The sequence below is a fragment of the Vicugna pacos genome, chromosome 15, assembly GCF_048564905.1.
Source record: "Vicugna pacos chromosome 15, VicPac4, whole genome shotgun sequence".
NCBI lineage: Eukaryota > Metazoa > Chordata > Mammalia > Artiodactyla > Camelidae > Vicugna > Vicugna pacos.
Genome location: NC_133001.1, coordinates 57,352,422 through 57,375,376, shown reverse-complemented (window position 1 = coordinate 57,375,376; position 22,955 = coordinate 57,352,422). Strand labels below are relative to the sequence as shown.

General features: G+C 49.0%; 2 protein-coding genes across 5 annotated transcripts in view; both read left to right on the top strand.

Annotated features, from left to right (window-relative positions):
* On the top strand, positions 1 to 15,584 carry RSAD2 (radical S-adenosyl methionine domain containing 2). Its single transcript, XM_072938254.1, has 6 exons — positions 1 to 378; positions 2,795 to 2,956; positions 4,499 to 4,728; positions 8,279 to 8,428; positions 11,052 to 11,084; positions 12,907 to 15,584. Exons 1-6 carry the CDS (start codon positions 33 to 35, stop codon positions 13,069 to 13,071), a joined length of 1,086 nt encoding a protein of 361 aa, XP_072794355.1. The 5' UTR covers positions 1 to 32; the 3' UTR covers positions 13,072 to 15,584.
* A 6,324-nt stretch (positions 15,585 to 21,908) lies between these two features.
* RNF144A (ring finger protein 144A) overlaps positions 21,909 to 22,955 on the top strand; it is a 106,773-nt gene continuing 105,726 nt past the window's right edge. For all 4 annotated transcript variants that reach the window (XM_072938253.1, XM_072938249.1, XM_072938248.1 and 1 more), the window contains exon 1: positions 21,909 to 22,077. The gene's annotated coding sequence lies outside the window, so the exon portion shown is untranslated. The remainder of the gene's footprint in view (positions 22,078 to 22,955) is intronic.

The following is a 22,955-nucleotide window of genomic DNA, read 5'->3' as shown; positions in this document are numbered from 1 at the left end:
AGGCGCGCGGCAGCCTCAGGGCGCCGGCCACCATGTGGACGCTCGCGCCCGTCGCGTTTGCCCTGAAAGCGCTGGGCGCCTTCGTGCAGCCCCTGGGCTCCCTGTGCAGCGGCCTGGGGCCCCTGCTGCTCTGGCTCCGGGCGGCGCTGCGGCGCGCGGGGGGCGGCGGCGCCCGGCCGCTGCCCCGGAGGGAGCGCGGGGAGACCCGCGGGCGAGGCGAGGCGGACAGCGAGCCGCCCGCCACCCCCACCAGCGTCAACTACCACTTCACCCGGCAGTGCAACTACAAGTGCGGCTTCTGCTTCCACACGGCCAAGACGTCCTTCGTGCTGCCCCTGGAGGAGGCCAAGCGCGGGCTGCTGCTGCTGAAGGAGGCGGGTGAGTCCGCAGCCCCCGGGCCGCCGCGCGCCGGGCTGCGGGGAGGGGCCGGGGGCGCGCGCCGCTGGAGAGCTTCCCCGCAACGTCAGCCGTTCCCCGGGGCACGGTGAGGATGCCGTCCTGCCGGAGGGCGGGAAGGTGAGCTTGGGGACGGGCGCCTGGACCGTCCTAAACCGCAGAGCCGGCTGGCTGGCGGGTCCGTGGGGCAAACCCATCCTCCTGCACCTGCTGGGCGTCTGTCCGCCCTGCGTGTGGAATGAGCCAGGTCGGGGGAAGTTCTGCTGCGCTGGGTCTGTCCAAAGCATTAAGGGGCTGGGATTTTCCAGCAACAGTTAATGAGGAAAGTTTTAAACAAATACAAATGCTTTGTCTTAAGAAACGCAATGTTTGAGTCTTTTATTTTGGATTATTTACGTGCTTTTACTATGACAGTCAAACTATTCACAACTCGAACAAGGGAAAGACTTTGCTCGCAAGACCTGCTCACTGAATGTCGCCGCATCAGTAACGCGCAGGTGTCTCAGAGAGAGCTGGGCATCCTCAGTTCTAAGGTGGCATCTTCCACTCCACATCTGTCCCTCCTTCTCCCCTTGTCTTTCCTAGGGCCCCTCCTAAACTAGCAACATCGCCCGATTTTTCTCAACTTGCTTAACTTTTTAAAAGATAGACAACACACAGGCAGAGACCTGTAGACATCCTGAATCTCACAGAGGGACCACACCCAGGTGCACAGCACAGAGATCTAGACAAAAAACAGGGTGCCCAGAGCGCCTGCTCACTTCCCGCCCTGCCCTTCCTCCCCGGGGAACCACTCACTTGTCTTCTAACATGCAGACTAGTTTGGCCCCGTCTTGTACTTCCTACAATGAAATCGCATGTTTGCCCTTGATTGGATCTGACTTATTTTGCTCCCCCTTATGTCTGCTCAGTCACCCACAAGAGCTCAGCCAAGGACTGATCCGTCTCGCAGTTGCCAGGGGTCTAGCTCAGGGTCTCACCAGGTCTGCTGCATTCATCTCACTGTCTGCGTCCCCACTGAAAGCACGTTACCTTACTAAAATATGTTTTTGAAGCCTTAACTCCCCCACTTAACTCTCTTACATGGTTTCCAAGCCCAAACTCATTAGCACAGCCATCAGGCTCAGTGCAGCCACGCTCTGCCCCAATGACTTAAGGGTCCTATGCTGTGGGCATGTCATGTCATACCCATCCCCCCCAAAACCTGAGCCATCAAGCCTGTAACAGCACTGTTCTCTCCTCCTGGGATGCCCATCACCCCAGTCTCCACTGGTGAACTTTCCAAGCTCTTTAGAATTATTCCTGGTCCTTTTCATGCAGGATGAATCCCTCTCTGTGTCATTTGTGATCACATGACACTTGTTACAAATGCATATTATAGCAGGTTTTATTTTTTTAATTGAATGAAAGACTCTTCTTTAATGCTTTTCAATTTTCAAAAGTTTCACCTATATGATTTCATAGAATCCCATTATAAACCTTTCCCCCCCCACCTTCCCCCTTCCCTCCCCCCACTGGTAACCTCTGGTCTGTAAGTGGCGGGAGTCTGCTTCATTTTTGCTTATTCACTAGTTTGTGGTACTTTTTTAGATTCCATACATAAGTGATAGCACACAGTGTCTGTCTTTCTCTGTCTGACTTATTTCACTTAGCATAATACCTTCCAAATCCATCCATGTTGCTGCAAATGGCAAAACTTCATTATTTTTTATAAATGAATAGTATTCTATAGTATATATTTATATATATACCATGTCTTCTTTATCCATTCACCTGTTGGTGGACACTTTTAATAAGTGTAAAAGCTTTCACACAGTAGGAACCACCAACAAAATGAAAAGACAGCTGATGGATGGGAGAAGATATCTGCAAACGATTTGACCCTTCTAAGCTCTTAACTATGTCTCTACATCCTGTTCCTTCCATTCTCTCATTCTTCCATCCCCTCTAAACCTGCCCCTCAGATTCATCACTGGCTACACCACTGGCCAATACACCGTTTCACCTTCTCCAGCTACCTGCCCCTGTTTAAGCACACTTTTAGGGGACACTGCTTTTATTTGATAATAATGATCGTCACACAAGCTGCGTCCTCGCAGGTTAGCTGATGAATAGTGAGGTGATGTAATGTATCACCGTCCCACTGTAGAAACATCTGAGAGTAAAAGAGGGTGTTAGAGATGACTGCCTGGTGAGATGTGGTTCTCAGGACAGCAGGACCGTCCCTGGGAAGCTAGGATAGAGGGTGACGAGACCTCAAAAGACCAAGGGCTTTGGAGATCAGGGACACCTCCCAGCCCCATTTTTCCCTAGTCTCATTCTCTGTTGCCATTAAAGTAATAATGGAAGTTGGCCAAGTGGAAAAAGAGAAGGAAAATCCATGTGCTGTCTGTCCCAGGTATGGAGAAGATCAACTTCTCGGGTGGAGAGCCCTTTATCCACGACCGGGGCGAGTATCTCGGCAAGCTGGTGAGATTCTGCAAAGAGGAGCTGCAGCTGCCCAGTGTGAGCATCGTGAGCAATGGGAGCCTGATCCGGGAGAGGTGGTTCAGGAACTACGGTGAGCTCTGCGTGTGACACTGGACTGTGGCCGCTACCGTGGTCCAGTGCGTTCTTTCCTTCCATCCTGGGCCTTCGGCCAGGCCTGCTGGGGATCAGGAGGGACAGAAAGACAAATGTGCTTATTCTCTTCTCTTTGCAAGCTGTGCACGGGGTTTTGGTGGGTTTCATTCTGTAGGGCTCTGGGTAAACAAGTATGTCCGCTATCAATGGAGCAAGTGTTTAGCGGAACCACGAGCGGGGCAGATGAACACACTTTACAGTTTTGCAAGCCCCGACCTTATTGTTTGTTTGCTATTCATGTTGAATTTTTAAAATATTTATGGAAATAAGTGTATTTGGTAGTCTCATGTATAAATTAATTGCTTGGACTAAAACAGTTGTTCTTGTCTCTGGCTACATATTTGACTGCTGAGAAACTTTAAATAAAATATCTGTGTTGGGTCTGAACCCCAGGCTAATTACATCGTGGCATGTGGACAGACCAATGTGGGGTCCTCCAGGGGGTTCCACTGCGCAGCCAGGTCATGAACCACTGATCCTAAGGTTGCAGAGGGCACTGACAGCTAAGTTTTACATGGTCGATGCTAATATCCTGAGAGCAGTACCTGGAACTTAGGAAGTATTTGAAAAATGTTAGCTATTATTACTGCTCTTGTTTTAGGAAACACTTCTTACTTCACTCTTAGAGTAAAATGTTCTGTTCTTGCTTTGTATGAGCTGTTTGAGCCTTGAAATCACTCAAAGGGGAGTTGCATTTATGATCTGTTGAGGAAGTTCACAGAAAATCTCTGCTGGTGAAGATGGTGAGGAAATGGAGGTGGGAGGATGGAGAGGGCAGGTGTGGATGTGGGTAGCATATCCTATTGGATGAAGGTTCACAGGAAGACCAGAAGGCAGTTAGTTAACATCAAACCATCTGGGAAGGGAGTCACTCAGTCAAAGAGGGGTTCAGAAGTTTAAAAGGAAGCTTTGGAACCGTATTCAGAGAGAGAAGACAGGTTAGGGAGAAATGTGAGCAGAGAATAATCAGTTGGGTTTGCCAGCTGTGTCCCCAGGCGCCACTCTCCCTCCAAAATGGGGTCCACACGCTTGTCAGTGTGGTGTGAAGACTGGGGGCCAGAGGACTGCTGTATCTGAGGGTCAAAAGCTCAGATGCTTGTATGGGAGAGGTGGTGCATGTTAGCAAATTTGGAAGTGCGTAAGGAAAACCAGCGTTAGTGGTGGGGAGACAATCCGGAAGTGGGAGGTCTACTCAGAGCCGACACGCGGACAGCCAGGTGTGAGTTTCCACCGATTTTCACACTACAGCGGAGTTCAGGGTTGGCGTTGCCATACGCTCCCGTTATTAAAGACGCATAATAGCTCTACAGTCTGTGTTAAATCTCCCAAATAAGAACACTTGCAAACGTTCTGAAATACTGTCGGATGTCACGAGGAGCAAACATGATGATGCGTCCCTATGTGGTCCCTAATCCTCTGGCTTAAAGACCTGATATCTGATCCTAGGACGGAAAAGACTAAAGTGGTCGTTTTCCCTCAGGTGAATATTTGGACATTCTCGCCATCTCCTGTGACAGCTTTGACGAGCAAGTCAATGTCCTTATTGGCCGTGGTCAAGGAAAGAAGAACCACGTGGAAAATCTCCAAAAATTGAGGACCTGGTGTAGGGATTACAGAGTGGCCTTCAAGATAAATTCTGTCATCAATCGATTCAACGTAGACGAGGATATGAGGGAACAAATTAGAGAACTGAACCCTGTCCGCTGGAAGGTAAGCACCATATCTCTTTTCTGATTGTAGTTAAGAGAACATTCAGAAGAGACTGGCTTGAGTGAAACTAAAGGTACAGAGAGCTCTGGACACGGTGAGCCAGTCAAGAAAGTGGGTCCTTGTGTTGTGGAAAAATATGTTACAGCTCAGTTGAGACAGCAATCTGGATCTGGGCTAGAGACCAAACAGCACATGGAGAGCTGGAGAACTCAGGTTTATTGCAACAGTGGGCCCAGAGGAGTTAACTCTCCAACCTCTGGACCCCGTCTGTAAGTTTACACCGGCTTTTATAGGCTGCCAGTTTACACTTTGCAACATCATATGTAAATGAGGTATAAGGAAAATTGACTAATTAAGAACAAGCTTTGTAGGAGTGGCCCAATCAGGAGGGAGAGAAACAACCAATCAGGAGTGAGGGAAGTGAACCAATCAGGAGTGACAGAAATAATCAGGAGTGAGCTCCATGCAAATGAAGTACTACAAAATGGACCAATCAGAAGTTAGGGAAATGAACCAATCAGGAGTGGAGGAAATGAACCAATCAGGAGTGAGCTCAGGGAATCAATAGAATTTTATGTGTAAGTAAGCTATTTCAGAGGCAAAAAGTGAGACAGAGCCTCTGGGCCAAGGAACTGGATGGTGCTGGCAGGAGAGTAGTAACAGGACCCCCTGTTTGGGGGTCCTTCTCGTCTTTTTATGGGGCTTCCTGCCTCACTTGGTCCGTCTTTCAGCTCTGCTAAATTTTAACCACTTACATTCTCTCTGCCTCAACTACCCTTGTTCAAACTGGAACTGATTCCCTTCTGGAACACTGTGAAAGTAAATATTAAAAAAAAAATACGCCAAGTGTTTGGAGATGCTCTGAAGGTTATGTTCATAGGAAGCCTAACTCAGATATGCTCATTAAAATACTAAGACTGATTTCATCTCAAAAAATCTTGGCTTATTTATAAATGGATATATGTTCTTCATAAATTGTTAGTTATTTTTTTCATTGAATCACTAGAAGATACTGTGAGCAAGGACATCTCCGAATTGTAGCAAAATGCATTCACCCAGTTGCATGCTTTAAGACTTGGCCCCTTTATCAGCTACTAAAACGTACAGAGTTCAAATACCACGTAAGCCAGTCCAGGGTGTTTTTACAGCATCTACAATGTGCAGCCTCTAGCAAACAATTATAAACTGAAGATTTCCACCTCAACTGTCCTTCAGAATCAATTCAGGGGACTATTTAAAAACAGCTCCTTAGGCTTTATCCCACACCCACTGTCCTGAAACAGATTAGCGCAAGAGCTTGGGTGAATATGGGGTCTTAACAAGCTACCCCAGCGATCGTTACGCGGCTCTCCAAAGTCTGTGCCTGGACCCCAGAGTAGACGCAAGTAAGGAGAAGATGTAGACTTCAATTCCAGCAAGGGAAAGAGGCGAGCAAAACTCATGTAAGATAAAGCTATGTGTGCTCGGATACCGTGGGAGGGCAAAACAGGCCAGGTTTAATTCTGCCAAAGCGCCATGAAGACCTCACATAGGAGGTGGCGTTTGGCTGTGCTCTGGCAGGTGGACGAAATTTCCACAGGTAGGGAAGAGAGTCCTGTCCAGACACAAAGGAGATCTTCCCTGTCAAAGCTGCCCAGGATGTGCTGTAAATCCCACGTAGGCGTTCAGAGCAGGGCTGGGCAGACGAGGAATGGGGTTATTGTGTTATTTTCCTGAGGTTATCCTGTAATATTTGGAAATGCGTTAGGGGAAGCTAGAAATGGTTCTTCCTTTAAAAAAAAATGTAATTAGTATATTGAACTTGAACTCTGGTTACATGCTGGCACTCTCCCAGGCCCAGGAGGAACCGAAAACAGTGACAGAAAGAGGGTGACAAGAGGACCCCAGGCTACGGCCCAGCTGGGAGGGACGGGTGAGAGCCAGGGGGCTGAGCTCCAGGCTCTTAGATTTTCCTTCTAGAACCACCGGCCAGACACCACTCTCCTGTCCTGCTTCCCCACCTCTGGCCCACTTCTATAATGTATATACACATTAATGTACTTATATATATTTTTTCTCATAGTTTGGTCTGCTCACGGCTCCTTGTCCCCTCTTCTCTACCTCATGGCTTTTTTTCTTCCATCTTCCCTCCCCCCCCCCCCCACTCTGGCTTCCACTTGTCTGGTTCACTCCAGAATTGCCTTTTCAAAACCCTGACTTGCTTTGGAGGGAGAGGATTAGCTGCTGTCTGTCTGGGGAACAGTGTTCTCCTCCGACCGCTGAGGTCTGTGGGCTGCAAACTGCCCTATAGCTGGATCAGGTGCGCCATCACCCACGTGCGTCAGGACCTGGTCCCGGGAGGCAGCCCCCGCCGCGGGAGGCTCCGGGCTTGCAGGCTGCGTCCACAGCCAGCAGCACCCCAGCGTCCGGCAGGCCGGGATTCGTCAGCAAGAGGGCAGCAACCAACTCAGGCTTGCGGCGCCCAGCCGCTCCCGCTCACCCCACCCCTCCGCCCCGCTCACTCCCCTTCCCGCTCCGGTGACGTGGGTTTTTCCGCGAGAGGCCCTCCGTTCCAGCAGGTGGATCCTGGACCCCTCCCCAGGGAAGATGCCACGTGTGTCTTCCCCGCCTGACACTGGAGTGAGCGTGGGATTCTGACCCCCGTGGAAGTCCCACCCCTGCCAGGCCTCTCTCCTCCCGCTCTGCCTGGACTGGGGATGGGTGCTTTGGGGACAAAATGAGTGGTGTCCCCTCCCAAGACAGCCTGCCGAGGAAGACAGCCACGAAAGCAAATGGGAAAACTATCACGTGGCCAGAGCCAAAAGAGGGGGTGGGGGCAGAGAAGGGGTGAGTGGGGGAGAGAATGAGCAAAGAAGGCGATATTTAGGGCACTTAAAATTACTTCTAAGCCGACCACAGTGTGAATTAAATGCTTCTGTGCACGAAACCGTTACCTGGGCTCTGTGCGGCTCTGACCTTCAACAGCGCCACCTACTGTCACCTTGGACAAGTGCCTGGGGCTGAGTTCTGTTCAGGTGCAAGGTGTCCCTTGTGGTGGAACAATGCGTCTTACACACACGAACTGATTTACTTACAAGGGTGTTGGAAAAGGCTATTAATGGCTTTGGAAAGCTGTCTTTCCTATTCCCTGAAAAACAATCATGTTCTAACAGCCTTAATAAGCTTGTGTCAAAAATCAGTAGACACAACATTTTGAAAATACTCATTTCTCGGTTTAGGGCTGAAAACTGATTTATTTTCTTGATGCCTTTCTATAGCTCATATTTCCTTCGATTGTTTTGCAGTCTGAAAAAATAGCTTCTCAGACTGGATCAACACCATCTAGATCAGTTTTTAAAAACGTGTATTTTAGGAATGGGCTTCTAGTATCATATCTCTAAATTTCGGGGCACAATCTCGTTTCCCTGGAGCAACGTCTTTCTAGCATGTTCCTTAGAGGGGAGAATCTTTTTTGCTCTGGAAAGATGAAGCCTGGTTTGGGGGAAGTGAAATTTGGGGCAAAAACTTATTGAAAGCGTTTCACGAAGCCAACACTACGCTTGTGTTCCAGGTCTTCCAGTGCCTCCTGATTGAGGGTGAGAATTCCGGAGAAGACGCCCTGAGAGAAGCCGAGCGGTTTGTCATCAGCGACGAACAGTTTGAAGGGTTCCTGGAGCGCCACAAAGACGTGCCCTGCCTGGTGCCCGAGTCTAACCAGAAGGTTGTACGAAGCAAAGTTGCGTTGTTCCCCATCACAAAGTAGATTGTCCAAAGAGGGAACTTACTTCAGAGGGCTCTAGAGAGCTGGGGGGAGCCTCAGGGCGGAGGCAGAAGCAGCGTTTCAGGGATCTTTAGGTTTCTAATGTGAAGAGTTGGGTCAGTCCTGCTGGTCCAAATGTATATATTACGTAGATCAAACCATGTTCGCCAGAGCATGTCTACACTGCGGAGCTTCCAGGTGTTTCCAGAGGCAGGGTAAATAATTGGTGTGTTCTGAGAAGCTAAGGAAAAAAAAGAATTTCTTGTTCAAAGCAACCTTCCTGCAGTGTTAAGGATGGTAGTAAAAAGTCTCCTGGTATTTATCATCCAGAAAACAGGTAAACTCGTGTTCACAGCATGGAATGTCATCCTGATCAAATAGCATATTCCAAAGGCTGTTAGGGAGAAGGCTAAATCCCCATGATCTTTTAGGCGCAAATGAAGAACAATAGGCAAAATTCATTTAACCTTTTTTTTTTTAAACTGAAGTACAGTAGTCAGTTACAATGTGTCACTTTCTGGTCATGACCTTTAATCCTAGTGTGCAAGTAAGTACACGTCCCAGGGTCATCCTGGGGTATTGGGAGAACCAATAATTTCTGTTTACCTTGATAACTGTTTGGACTTTACATTTTCCTAAGATAAATTGTATTATCGTTTTTTAAAGCATTTAAAAATCAAAAGCTTTTCCCATCTTCCGCCAAAGAACCCATTAGCAGCAAAGTCTCTCCCTCACAGGCTTACATCCTAGTAGGAACTGCAGAACAAAGATTCATTCTTTATACTTTAGAACTTCTGAGTAATGTTGACCAGAGCATCTCTGAATGGGAGGCAGGGCAGCTCCGGAAAAGAGGAGAAAGGGTAGAGGAGAATTCTCGTATCAATGCACTATCAAATTTGACTTCTTAAAATTTGTCTCAATTATGTAATTAATGTGAAATCAAAGAAAATAGACATCATAGTAAGTATTGCTACTTGTTGAGCCAGACGTCATTACCCCCATTTTAGAAAGACTGAGGCTGAGCCGTAGTGTTAGCTGACCTCACCGATCAGAGGCAAGTGAGCTGACCTCATCCCCATCAGAGGCAGGTTCAGTGACCCCACTTAGAGCCCAGCAGGGGGCAAACGAGGATCTGGATGACCCCAAAGCTTGGGAAACTTACTAGTCAGTTCATTTCCAACTTCGTTGTGCAGACGAACCCCCAGGACGCTTGTTAAAATGCAGATTTTGACTCAGCACAGTGGGAGGAGAAATTATCTGATGAGGATGGACCAGAGTTGAACCCAGGCGACTGGAGGCTCCTCGCTCCTCCGCTGTCCTTGGCACGTACCTCCTGCCCCGCTCCCACACTGGGATCTGTTCCAGAGATGCACCCTTGAGAGCGTGTGTGGTTGAGGCCACCTGGACGGTACATGTAACTGAACCCAGTTAAGGCTTCTCTGTAAGCTTTTAAGACTCTGGCAGAGGGCTGAGATCCCCTTGTCTTGCAGGCCACCCAAGACAAGCCCTGTCTGGAAGTTCCCCGGCTTATTAACCCCACCGCCTGCCCATGTGCAGTGGCTGCCTCTTTCTCTGTCTCTCCTTGCCCTCCACGTATGAGGGGCTGGTTTCAGATTTCACCCAGGGAACTCCTGAGTTTGCAAACCAACCAGCAGGTCTGAGGTGGACCCATAACTCAAAATTTTAACAAGCTGCCAGGTGACGCTGATGCCACCGGGCCACCTTCAGATGTTCGAAAGCAAAGTCCCGACCTAGCCGTGCACAAGAGTTAGCGAACTCCAGACAGTGGGACAAATCCAGAATGCAAGCCAAGAATGATTGGGGAAAGAAAATCAAAACAAGAGTGGCATTTGTGACCAATGAAAATTATACAAAATGCAATTTTCAAGGCCCATCAGGAAAGTGTCAGTGGAACACGGCCACGCCCGCTCTCCAAGTGCTGTCTGCAGTGGCGATCCCTGCAGGGGCTGTTCGTTGCCATGGAGACCACACGGACAGCAAGGCTGAAAATATTTACCATGTGGTCCTTTACAGAAAAACTTTGGCAGAATAGGGTTAGGCAGTGAAGGAATACCCTCCTATAGATGTGTAGGTACGCCCTCTGTAAAAGGCATAACTAGTTACAAGTAACACAATATTAAAATCCTCAGGCAAGCTCCGAGGTAGCAGCATTAGTGGAGTTCTGCTTTATGCATTGAACAAGGTGGGCATCAGAGGTGTGGCGGACACGGGGGATATTGAACAGTGAGGGACAGGGCCGGAGGAAATGGGGAAATCAGCCGGAGGATTTCATTGTCAGAGATGCTTCTGGAGTCCCCCGTCCAGCATGGGGCAGAATCCAGCCTGCTCGGATCTGTGAGAATCTGAATAGACACAAAAAGATCGCCTGGAGATGGGTGTGAGGCAGGGATGGGGCACTGGCAGGTGGCTCAGCTTGTAAGGGACACACCCAGGGATACTCAGGAGAGAGGAGAAGCGCTGAATCCAGAAGTAATCAAACCCAAACGTTGTCAGACAGGCTGCTGAGCGTACGCCCTGAAAAGCACGCTTGACGCTAAATTTGTGTGTAATTTCTCCTTTGCAGATGAGAGATTCCTACCTCATCCTGGATGAATATGTGAGTATTTCTCATGAATTATAAAATGATCCCTTAAAAACTGACCAAGCAGCAATGCCAGCGTTGAGTTCTAATGAGCATAACCATTCAGCCCGGACTCGCTCTTCCGAGCCGGCATTTCATATTTGTATTGTCACTGAGCAGCATTAATATCATGGAGACTTCACCGTGTCGAGCTCTGAGCTAAGTGTTTGGGCTGGTATTGGCTTGGACTCGGTCCCTGTGTTTGCACTGACACCCCCAACACACACACACACTTGATGGTGTCTCCCATGTGGCTATGGATGCATGGATGTCACATGGAGGTGACATCACACAAGGCAGACTCCTCTGTCCTGCCATCTTTGGCTGGGTTCTCTGGTCACGGGGCGCCCAGGGCTCTCTGTGGGAAGGGCATGCCGCACTTCACATTACTGCCTTTAACACCTCAGATGCTGCCAGCTGGTCCTCTGACAGATAACTCGTGGCTTTGCAGAGAAGAGGTTACAGTTCCTCTCCAAAAGCCACTGACACGTCTCTGTCTCACCGCCTTCCAAAGGCAAAGATAATCAGCCATTCTCAAAATTGAAACACAATCACTTCTCCTTTGCCCTGTCACTTTTTCTTTTCTTTTTCTTTTTTCTTTTTTTTTTTGGTCCAAATTCATAAATCTTTGCCAATATTTCTAGCACAGGACAAATAATTCCATTCAAAGACCTGGTTTTAAGAAACGAGCTCCAACAAGAACATTGGCTTCTCCATATTTACACTGGATTTGGTGTTTCGAGAAATGCTTATTGTGACTTTTGATATTTTACTATTTTCAAGTTAATCAGTGATGCTTCACCATCATTTTATTTTTTTTTCCAATATGAACTTTCTTTAGGGGGCATGGGGGGAAAGGTGATAACATGAATGTTCAGTTTGTGGGTGCAAGGCAGAGAGGAAGAGGCAAAGGGAATTCATTTTGGGAGTTTTGACTACTGTCCCTCCCCAAACGCTCTGGTCTCTGTACAGCTGGAGTAAGTACAGTGGAAAGAAAATTTACTTTTGGCAATTTAAGAACATTTTGAGTCAAGAGGTATGACTGCAGAATGTTCTGTGCCATGGTAGGGCATAGGGAGTGTGGGCACCTGGTTCCCACCTGTAAGATGCATAATTTAGGATAAAAACCAAGGCCCTTAGCAGGGCATGTGGGACGCTTCGTGATGGGGAGGCTGTCTGCCTCTGTAGTTCTTTCCTTATTACTCTCTTTCTTAAAAGAAGCTTTCATTAATATTTGCACTTACATATTTGTGCACACAGTTTTCACCCCAGCATTATCATCTGCCCGCAGTCTCCCAGACACACTGTGGTATTACGTGCTTCTGGGCTTTTACGATACCCTTCTCTCCAGCTGAAAATTTCAGAATATAATTCGAATGTCAACATTGTTCCAAAGCCTCTCCTGATTACCCACCCCCGGCCCCCAGTGGAGGGACATTCATGTCCTGTGATGAGTGAATAATTGTGTTTGTCATGCACTTCCCTGGCCTGATGTGTTTATGTCGGTGACGGCAGCTGGATGAGTACAGAGAGAACGTCCACAGAATTCAGCATCCTCACTAGAGATGGTGCACAGGTCATGGGAAACATTTGCTGAAATGACTGGAATATCAAAACTCATTCTGAGCAGGGAGGGTACAGCTCAGTGGTAGGGTTCATGCTTAAGGTGTAAGAGGTCCTGGGTTCAATCCCCAGCACCTCTACTAAAAAAAAAAAATCATTTTGTGTTAGTCCCCAAAATTGAGTTTTACAGGATAAATTACACAGAAATATCACACCTTCTGTCATCAATTCCTAGATGCGCTTCCTGAACTGTAGAAACGGGCGGAAGGATCCTTCCAAGTCCATCCTGGATGTTGGCGTAGAAGAAGCCATCAAATTCAGTGGCTTTGATGAGAAGATGTTTCTGAAGCGAGGCGGGAAATACGTGTGGAGCAAGGCGGACCTGAAGCTGGACTGGTGAAGCCCAGCTCTTCTGTGGGGACCCCCTGGGACCCCACGCTCCCACCAACGTTGCTCAGGGACCCCAAATCCGATTTTCAGTTGCACGTGGAATCTGGTTGCCTGTGGTGACTGAACCCGTAAATAACTTGGATGATTGAAATCCCGAGGTCGTGCAAGCCCACTGGCTTCGTTAATCAGCTTATTCGGGGCTTGACGTTTGAGTCGTGTTTCCTGGGGCTACTGTGTTTCCATTTTGAAGTCATTTCCCCAGTCTCTTCCTCTGATACTCAGTTATTTGCACATCTGGAAGAAGTACAAATTTTCTCCCCCAATGACTTCTGCTTGTTGGGAGCTGCCTTTACATGGCTGCAATCTTGGACTTTTTACCCAGAAGTTTAGAAATAGTCCACGGATGTTTCAAGGAATGAGAGATGATAATCTTACTCATCTTCAGTGAGCACCCAGGAGGAGACAGCCTGCCTGCCGGTGCTCTGCAGGGCCCCGGCCCGTGCAGGTTATCCCAGGAATGTGAGTGATCTCTACTGTCCCCTTTCTCTTCCGAGATTCTTAGCAAAAACAAGGTTTCATGATGAAGCGGCCACGGAGTCAGGGCTTGGATTGTGGTGTGAGTCTGCTGAATCTGTCCAGCAACAACATGAAAGCTTATTCACATAGATGGTTGTCCCCATGCCCCTGGAAAGGGGCAGCTTACTGGATTGGCATGAGCTGTTTTGTAAAAGCACGGGGTACACGTGGAGGAAAGAGCGTGATGAAAAGTGTAGAGTGTGCCTGAATTTTTTCTGTAAACGAAGCCGTGGCACAATATAGCATTCCTCAATTAACTCTGAATCGCCTGAGACACGCCTATTATCGCGGCCAGTGTGGGAGGATCCAGTGTCTGCCTGTTCTCGCAAGAAGATAAAGCTGGACGGAAAATGCCCCTTGAACTGGGTCAAGGAACAAAATCCTTCCCTTGCGAAAATATCACTTGCAACTTATTATTTATGTAACCTAGATAGCATCCCATTGCTTAGAAAAATAATAATTCTCTGTCCTGGTTTTAAAAAAGCAGTATCATGGATGATTTTTCACTCAAGAATTTTTAATCCCGCTGCCATTCCAGCGTTGGTCACTAGGTGGCGTTTGAATGTTGCCTGATTCCGTTGAGCCCCCAGCAGAAATTCTGCTTCAAAATCTATTTTTGAGACTTGGTGACTTTGAAAGTTTGGTTTTTCCCTCTTTTTTTTCCCTCAGAAAAGATATTCCTACTTCAAATTTTAAGTCACACTAATTCAGCTGAATTGTGTCCTGTCTGCAAAAGAATGATTGCCATCTATTTTTCATTTTATTTTATGTTTTTAAGAAAGAAAAGAAAAAGAATTGGAATACATTTTCCCCTTGCGGGTTCTTGAGCATATCTAAGTAATGATGACCTTGATATAATCAGTATAAACATAATAAGGTTCCTTTTTTTTAACTTAGAATGAGTGTACTTTGCTGATCGGCAACGTTTTTCAACAGAGAAAGGGCACGTATGGGAAAGCACAGAGATGCTGTCTGGCATACAGTAGGTGTCCAATCATTATGATCTGAAACAAAGCCTGGATCTGAAGCCCAGATCCCCTGAGCTGAAGTCAGTTTCACTCGATCTGAGGGAAATTGCGTTTCTCTTTCCTCAGATGGGAGTATAAATAATAAACTGCACTTGAAAAATAAGCTATTTAAATACATTTTCCAGGTGTTTTTACACCACTGCCCCCTTCCTTATGCACTGTCAGGATTTTCATAGCCTTAATGTTTCAAATATTCCAATGTTCATTTTTTCCAAAGGGGCTGAAATAGGAACTTTTAGCATTAGAGTAAAATTCAAGTTCGGATTACATAACATTTTGTGCTATTTTTTTTCTTCCTGGTTTTTAAACATGAGTGTCAGCTTCATGAGATAGATTCCGTTTCATTAGAAAAACAAAGGGCAATTTAACCGAGGTATCTCAACTTAGGTGTTAAGGTCAAGTATTCTGCGGTGATTTCAACTCTTGCTTAGTTTAGGCTGTAATAATATGGATGAAATCTTGTCTTACGAAACCTAACAGAGATCAGACATTAGTGATAGCATATGGTTTAAAAAGTAAGACTCGCCTCTGTTGTTTAGTGGTAAATGACATGAAAGTCACCTGTTTTAAGTTGGAAGATGAGTGAGATCGTGTGGCTGACTCATCAGAAATGGAGGCTCCTAGTCTGACTGTCTCGAGTTTGGAGTCTGGTTGCTGGGTTAATAGAGAGAATCATGGTCCTAAAACAAGCGGACAAATTCTCAGTGAGGCTGTTTTAGGCAATAATTCATCGCCCTCTGTTGAAAGGACTGTTTAATTCACTAAGATTTTAAAGCTTTGTCTTGAGTGTTTATAGGCCTCAGTTTTAAGGAAATATATATATATATATTTTTTTTTCTCCATATGTGATGCTGTTGACTATTGGTCTCTTGTATTATAAGGTGCTGTAACATATTAAAGTATTTTTTGTAGATTACCTTCATTCTCAGTGGGTCAGTGTAGTGAAGTCTCTCCTTGGCGTGTGCTTAAGGTAATTGCATGCTTTTACAAACCACCATTGCTCAAGGCAAGTACACTTTAAAAATCAACAAGGTTATCAATAATTAATACACACATTTCAGACAGCCTTCTCGGCAAGATGGGGCAGAGATGAGCCACTGGGGAAAGTACTCCTTGTGTTCTAAAGTGAAAGCCAGCATCCTGGGGACCCAGTGCCCCAAACCCGGCCCTTTCAGAAGGAGTGAGTTGCTGCAGACAGCAGCAGGTGGGCACCAGCCCAGCATACGGGTGGGCCGAGAACCACCGTTCTCCGTGTGACCCGATCAGCAATCCAAACAGCGGGCGTCTCAGCCCAAGAGCCCCAGTTCTGAGTCACCCACTCAGTCCTTGACACCCTGGATGCACCAGGCCAGCCTGGTATCTGCTTCCACCGTCAGCCTCTCTTCTTCGCCGTCATCCCTCTCCCGGCTCCCGGAGCCAAGCGCTCTGCATGCCTGGCTCCAGTGACTGCTTCACGCCCTCCAGACTCAGATCGGTCTTCCCGGGACATGCAGCCTTCTCCCTGGCACATCCTTGCACTTGACCTCTGGTTACAAGTACTCACTTCTACAGGAAGGATATGGGCTCACTGCCTTTCCCCATCCTGGATAAGCCCAACCCTGGGCTCCAGCCCTCAGGGCAGGGGGCAGATCCAGGGGCTTGAAGACAGTGAAAGAGACTCAAGGGGCAGCACAGGTCCGCGATCACGGTGGCCGGCCCGCGGAGAGCCAGCACGTCTGGGCTGCACAACCCAGTGCCGTGCCCCTGCCGGAGCGTGCCTACCAGTCAGGGCAAAAGAAGGGGAAATTACTCAGAAAACCCACATAGCAAGTCCAACTCAGATGCCACTGAGATGGATTTGAAAGATCAGAAGAAGATTAACCACACTTCTCCCCGTGATTCCAGAAGGAAATGCATTTGGAAATACATGAAAAACAGAGTAAAACAAAATGAAGAGAAGAAGAATTACTCATAGTTGTATCACCCAGGGATAACTGTTAATTCACTTCACGTCTTTCCAGCTGTGTATATTTTTAATGGAACTCAACTCATACTGTATTTTATTTTCCACACAGTATCTTCTCAAGGCTTTTTAAAGCCAATTAGCGTCCTTATACTTTAATGAGAACAGCCAGTTCTTAACAATTCACACTAAAAGATGAGAGGAGATTCAGTGACATTCTAAAAACCATAGTTAAGTTGAAAAAAATCACTAACTTTGGTTTTTGGATTGTTTACATATTTGTTTATGGATATGAGTACAATTCGAGCTCTGGGAATTCACTTTATCTGGAAAAAACTATATATCATGATAAAAATAAAGCTTCTCTGCAGGCTCATTCCTGGGGGACCGAGGGAACTGCCCAAAAGTGATGTATTTTTTTCACCCAGGGCCATCTTGACTTGTCCTTGTCAGATTCTGCTCCCAATTTGATGTGTGAGCTTTTTCCGCACCACCAAGCAATTCTCCGACACCAGCTGGATGTTTGTCCTACAGTTCAACTCAGTTCTGACACTCTTCCTGGCAAGAGTATCAGATTATACAGATTAAGGGCTGTGTCCCACAAGACCGCCCCCATCACCCCCAACTGGGATGCCAATCACAAGTGCACATTGTTGCCCAGGCTTCTGACTGATCAGCTGTACTCGAGGATCCAAGGACCCCCTCCCAGGACAGGGTTACTTTGCTGAACCAGCTCATAGAACTCAGAGAAAATTTCACTTAGCAGACTACCGGTTTATTACCCAAAAATACAGTTTTGGAGCAGCCAATGGGAGAGATGCACAGGACGAGGTCTGGGCAAAGGATGCACTGGTACCCGGTTCGCCAGTGTCTCCAGATGCACCTGTCTCTCCATATCCCCAGGTGTTCACCACCCCGGAAGCTCTCTGAACTCCTGTCCTTTGGGGGTTTCACGGAGGCTTCATTACATGAGCATGACTGGTTAACTTATTGACGCTTGGTGATTGGACTCAACCTTCAACCCCCTCCCCCACCTGGAAGTTTAGGGGTGGGAACGAGAGTTCTAACCCTACAATCACATGGCTGGGTGCCCTGGCAATCAGCCCCACCGTAAGTGACCTAGGGGCTCTCCAGAAGTCCCCACAATAACATAGCAAAAGATACCTTTTTTGGTGTCATCACCCACTCCAAAGAAATTGCAAGTGTTTTAGGAGCTTTGTGTCAGGAATGATAAGGGCCAAAAATACATTTTTTTGTTATAAATCATAATATCCCGGTGGGGGTGGGTCTAGCTCAGTGGTAGAGCACATGCTCAGCACGCATGAAGCCCTGGGTGCACTCCCCAGTACCTCCACTAAAGAAAAAAATCACCATATCTCACCCCGAACCCCCCTTAGCGCCACGCCTGACTAGAGCGACCTCTGTCCCTTCTCTCTTGACGTTTGTGCTGCAACAACGTTTCCTAGAACTTCTCCCCACAAGCTGCTACTGAGGAGCCAGGAGACCCCTGTGTGTGTATCTGTGAAGTTGGAGCTGGGTATTTTTGGGAGGGAAATCTCATTGCTCCTTACATCACAACTCAGATGTCCCTTTACTCAAACACTGTTTGTGCTGAACTGACCTGTCTCAGTCAGCTCGGGCAGCCGTCTGTCTTCAAACGTACCCTCTGTAGGAAGACACCGGTCACATGGGGTTAGGGCCCACTCGGCTCCGGCGTGACTTCATCTGAACTCGTTACACCCGCAATGACCCTATTTCCAAAAAGTCATGTGGGGAGGTGGTAGAGATTAGAACTTCAACACACGAACCTGGGGGACACCATTCAACACCCCCAGCAGTGCTGTTGTTGACTGACGGCAAGGACGGATTTCCTCCTTCGCTTGCCCTTTCTTTCCTGAACTTTCGTTTTTCTTCCTTAAGCTGTTATGCCTTTTTTCCTTAAACAACTTAACTGTGGTGTGATTTGTGTACAGTAAACTACTTATATTTCAGACGCACAATTTGATGGTTATATGCTTTGCTATTTCGGCTACATATTTTATTGGATAGTGAGGTAGGTTTGCTTTTTTGCATTTTCTCTCCTGGTGTCCTGAGAAAATATCTTGAGCTTTGCAATTTTTCTAGCTCCAGGAGTGTTTGCGGAGCAGAAGGCAGTCTCCCTGAATTTCTGTCTTACGTGAAGAGCTTATTTGGGACATCTAGCTGGGAGAGAAAGACAGGCAGCCTTTGAAGGAAGGGAGGTGGGAGGTGGACAGAGGAAGGTTTCCTGAGAAGCCCTGAGAGTGGCAGGGACTTGGCATAGCCCTGGGACATGCAGAAGCTCTCAGCTTCTCAGCCCCCTTTGGAAGCTGCATCCCTGCATCCCTGAAAGAGAAACTGAGCATGGCTGCTTGAAAGGGATGGCGTGCCTGGAGGAGGAGACTGCCGGCGGACCAGGCGATGGGCTAAGAATCACAGGTGACATCCCACTTCCCAGCACTGCAAAGTCCCCCAGATTCTCGCGTGTCTCTGGGGAGAGGCAATCAGAAAAATAACCCACATTTAATCTTTTTTTTTTTTAATACTCAACTTGCTTCTTCCATTTTTTCTTTTGCTCTAATTCTCTTTATATAGTTTTAGTGTTTGCTCCGAAGGTTGTAGTATGTAGAATTACATTTTTATTTTCAACACATTTGGGAAATTTGAAATCACTGCTTCTTCAAATTTTCATCTTTTTAAACAGAGGTACTGGGGGTTGAACTCAGGACCTCGTGCATGCCTTGTGCATGCTAAGCATGCACTCTACCACTGAGCTCTACGCCCCCCTACAAAAGCTGGCATTTAATTTAAGTTAATTTTAAAAGTTAAAGAAATGTGAATTTTCTGTGCATTCAGAATGTCCGGTTACAAATTCATACAAATTCCATTGTCTAAAGAGTTTTAATTTTAAGCCACGAGTGTGAATTGAGAGCTTCCCTCAATTTTGTGTCTAGAGAAGGAACTTCAGAGTGGATTCCCACTTCTCCAGCCTCGGGACCACTTACTGCGGCAGCACTGATGCCCTGGCCCATAACCATCTAGCACAGAGTTTCGCCCTTAGTAGGTAATTAAAAAGACGCTCGTTCAGAAAGTGAACGATGTCACATGTCCATGGGCACAAACACTCAGGAACAATGGGTAGCTTTTAAATGAACCTGACAGGACAAACCACTGGGTGAGATGGTTGAGAGCCATGACCTGCGCAGAGGGCTGGACTGAACACCAACCAGTGATGGGTTGGATGTGACCTTGAGAGACACAGGCAGCTTACTGGAGAAGACCAGGAAGGTTGCCTGGTGGCCCAGCCCAGAGCAGATGATTCCAGTCTTTATTTATTGAGCACCAAGTGTGCTCAAGGCCTTACGGGAAATTCCATACAGTTACATCACTGCTCTTCTACAGAACCTATGACCTAATAATCAGACAGTAAATATCCAAAATACGAAGTGTAACATGCCACCATCAGCGTGGAGGCACACTATTGCACAACCTCAGAGATCTGGAAATGGGGAAAGCAGCGATGGGTTAGGAGGACTTCACAGAGCACAGAGCGACGTCGTGCAGCCTGCCGCGAACTGGACTATCGGCGATGAGGTCTTCTTTCCCCATCTCTCCCACAACAATCGTATTAACAAAAACAAACATAGGAATGAAGTCACACGCGCGTCACTGCATAAGCACTCATAGGTCTCAGTGCCACAGCTGGGCAAGAGGTGAGGCGTTGGTTTTGTACCTCAGCCCTCTCCCTGCCGGCCCCCGATCCTCCGCCCCAGCCGCTGGCTTCAAACCTGTGCCCCTGCTCACCGCAGAAACGCCCGCATCGTCTTCCCTGTGTGCTTCCTGCCGTCCATCCCTCATTCATTTAGCCCTTCATTCATAGGCAGCATCACACCAGTACTTCCCTGGCGTCCCGACCACTGCAGAGGAGGGAGGCGAGAGTATATTTGCTGCAAAGCTCAGGCCTTTACTCGGAACCATTTTCATCTTCCAGTGAGAGGCTGAGCAACGCAGTGCTGTGAGAGTTTTTCCTGTAGTGCCTTTTTCTTGAACGATGACATTTGCACAAAGAATTTGACAGAGACATCAGAATTCGTATCTAGGGAGGGGAAATATTTACCAGAATAGCTTCTCAATGTGGATGAGACAGATTTATGTTTTTTTTTAATATGTGTATGTAGTGGGGAAAGACAAATTATACAGATTGCCAGAATAGTTAAGAATCTTCTAGTTTAACTGGGGGAAAATGAAACAAATAAGAGCCCAGACTATGGAGTCCTTACAACTTTGCAGTTATTTTGAGATGGCTTTATGTATATTTGCCTATTTAATCCCTAACAAGCTCTCTCTGACCATCTGCATTTTTCATATAAGAAAACGGAAGCACAGGGAAGTTCAGTAACTTGTTGAAGGTCACTGGGCTGGTAGGTGACGGCACTAGAATTCAGGGCAGACAGTGCGGAGGGCTTGGTGTTGAGGAGGAAAGATATGATGTTGGGTTTTCCCACACTTTTGAAGAAAAGAGTCTGTCCATTAAAGGAGGCATTCTTTCATACATACCAATAGGTTTTGTTCAGCTGTGCCTGCCGGAGACATATAATTTAACACTTGTTTAACTTCCAGCTCCCAGAAGGAGTGGCCAAAATAACTCTTACAGGAAAATTCCACCTTCAAAGATCTTTGACTCTAACAAGCTAGAAACCCTAAGAATAGGAAGTATCTGGGTGTGCCTGGATCTCGGGAATCCACAGAACAGAGGGATCAGACAAGTCGCCTCCTCGCTTCCATCCGTCAAAGCCATCAGGTAGGCAGTGGGATGGAGAGGCAGTTCACGTGACGCTGGCGAGGAAGGGCCCTCAGCCTTCATCACCAGGTCCTCACACGGCAGGGCATCCAGCGGAGGTTCCGGGAAGCCCGCCTCCCCCGCCCCCAACGCCTGGTCCGTGGCTGGAGTGAGCCCTGGCCCCGCTGGCCCAGCCCAGGGCGCCCTCCATCCGCGCGCTGGCTAAGCGTGCTCTGGGGTCACCGTTTCGTCCCCAGCTTGCTGCGCTTTTAGCCGCAGAGTGTTGGCATCAGGGACCGTCTCCTGGCCGCCACGCGACGAGGCACCTCGTGCTCCGCTGCGCGGCGTGAGGTCCGGGTGGCCCTGGGTGAGCGGGCGTCTCGGCGGGCCTGCGCGGCCGAGGGCGGGCGGCAGGGGGCGCTGCGCTCGGGCCGCGCCTCAGCGCCCCGCGTCTTTGTGCCGCTCGGCGCCGCCGCCCACTCTCCCCCCGCGGGCGGTGCGCCCCGGCTGGAGGGCGGCCGGGAATCGAGGGCGGCGCCGGGCGGGGCGGCGCGGGCGGCGGACGCGCGGCGCGGACCCCCGGCCGGCACAGCGGACCTCGGCGCCGCGCTCGGAGCCCCGCCCGCGGCGAGCAGCAGCGGCGGCCCCCGGGCCCCGGCCGCGCGGGACCAGGTGGGTGACGCGCGCCCCTTTGTGTCGGCCTCCCCGGAGCCGGGCGCGGCCGAGGCACCCGAGGGGGGTGGGGTCGGGCGGGGGCGATGGCGGGGTCCGGCCGAGGTCGCCGCGCTGGCCCTGCGCCTCGGTGGCTCCGGTGCCGCGGCCCCTTGGGGATCCGGAGCCCGCTTCCGCGGCCCCAGGGGTCCGCAGCGCCGCGTCCCTGCGCTCCAGCCGGTAGGGTGGCCGGGGGCGGCTCCGGGTTGGGGGCCGTGTGACCGTCGCGGTGGACGTTGTCTGGCAAGGGCGACCCGCCGGGCCGCGGGGAGGCGGGGGGAAGGTCAGCCCGGCCGGGTGGGCCGCTGCCCCAGGTCCTCTGCGATGCACATCCCAGCGCCCAGTGACGACTGCGACCGCCCGCCTCCCTCCCTCCACGCCTGCCCCTCCCGAGGGGCGCGCCGAAAGTTCCTTGCGGGTCTCCTCAACCCATCTTCCAGCAGTGGCTCCCCGGCTCCTGGGCACCATCCTGGGAGCCCGGCTCTAATGGTTCAGGCAAGCCTGGAGGCTCGGGGTCACGGGGAGGAAAGCGTTACTTAACTGCACCCTGAGAATCTCCCTAGACAGAGCTCAAGGTGGTCTCTCCAAAGTTCTTTCTCCCTGCCCTTTGCCCGGTGCATACTACTACTAAAAAGCCCCCTCAGCGGATATCCCAAGCTTGCTTTGTGCCAGGCCTACGGCCGCCGGCCGGGTAAGGGAGAGAGTTAAATAAGGCCCCAGGGGGTGTTCCGGTGGCTCCTGCCCTGGAAGTGGAGGGGAGCCTGGTCCCTGCGCCGAAAACCGACCCCACACCTAGTTCTGAACAGCTGTGGGCAGGAAGCCCTGTCCTAGGAGTGGGG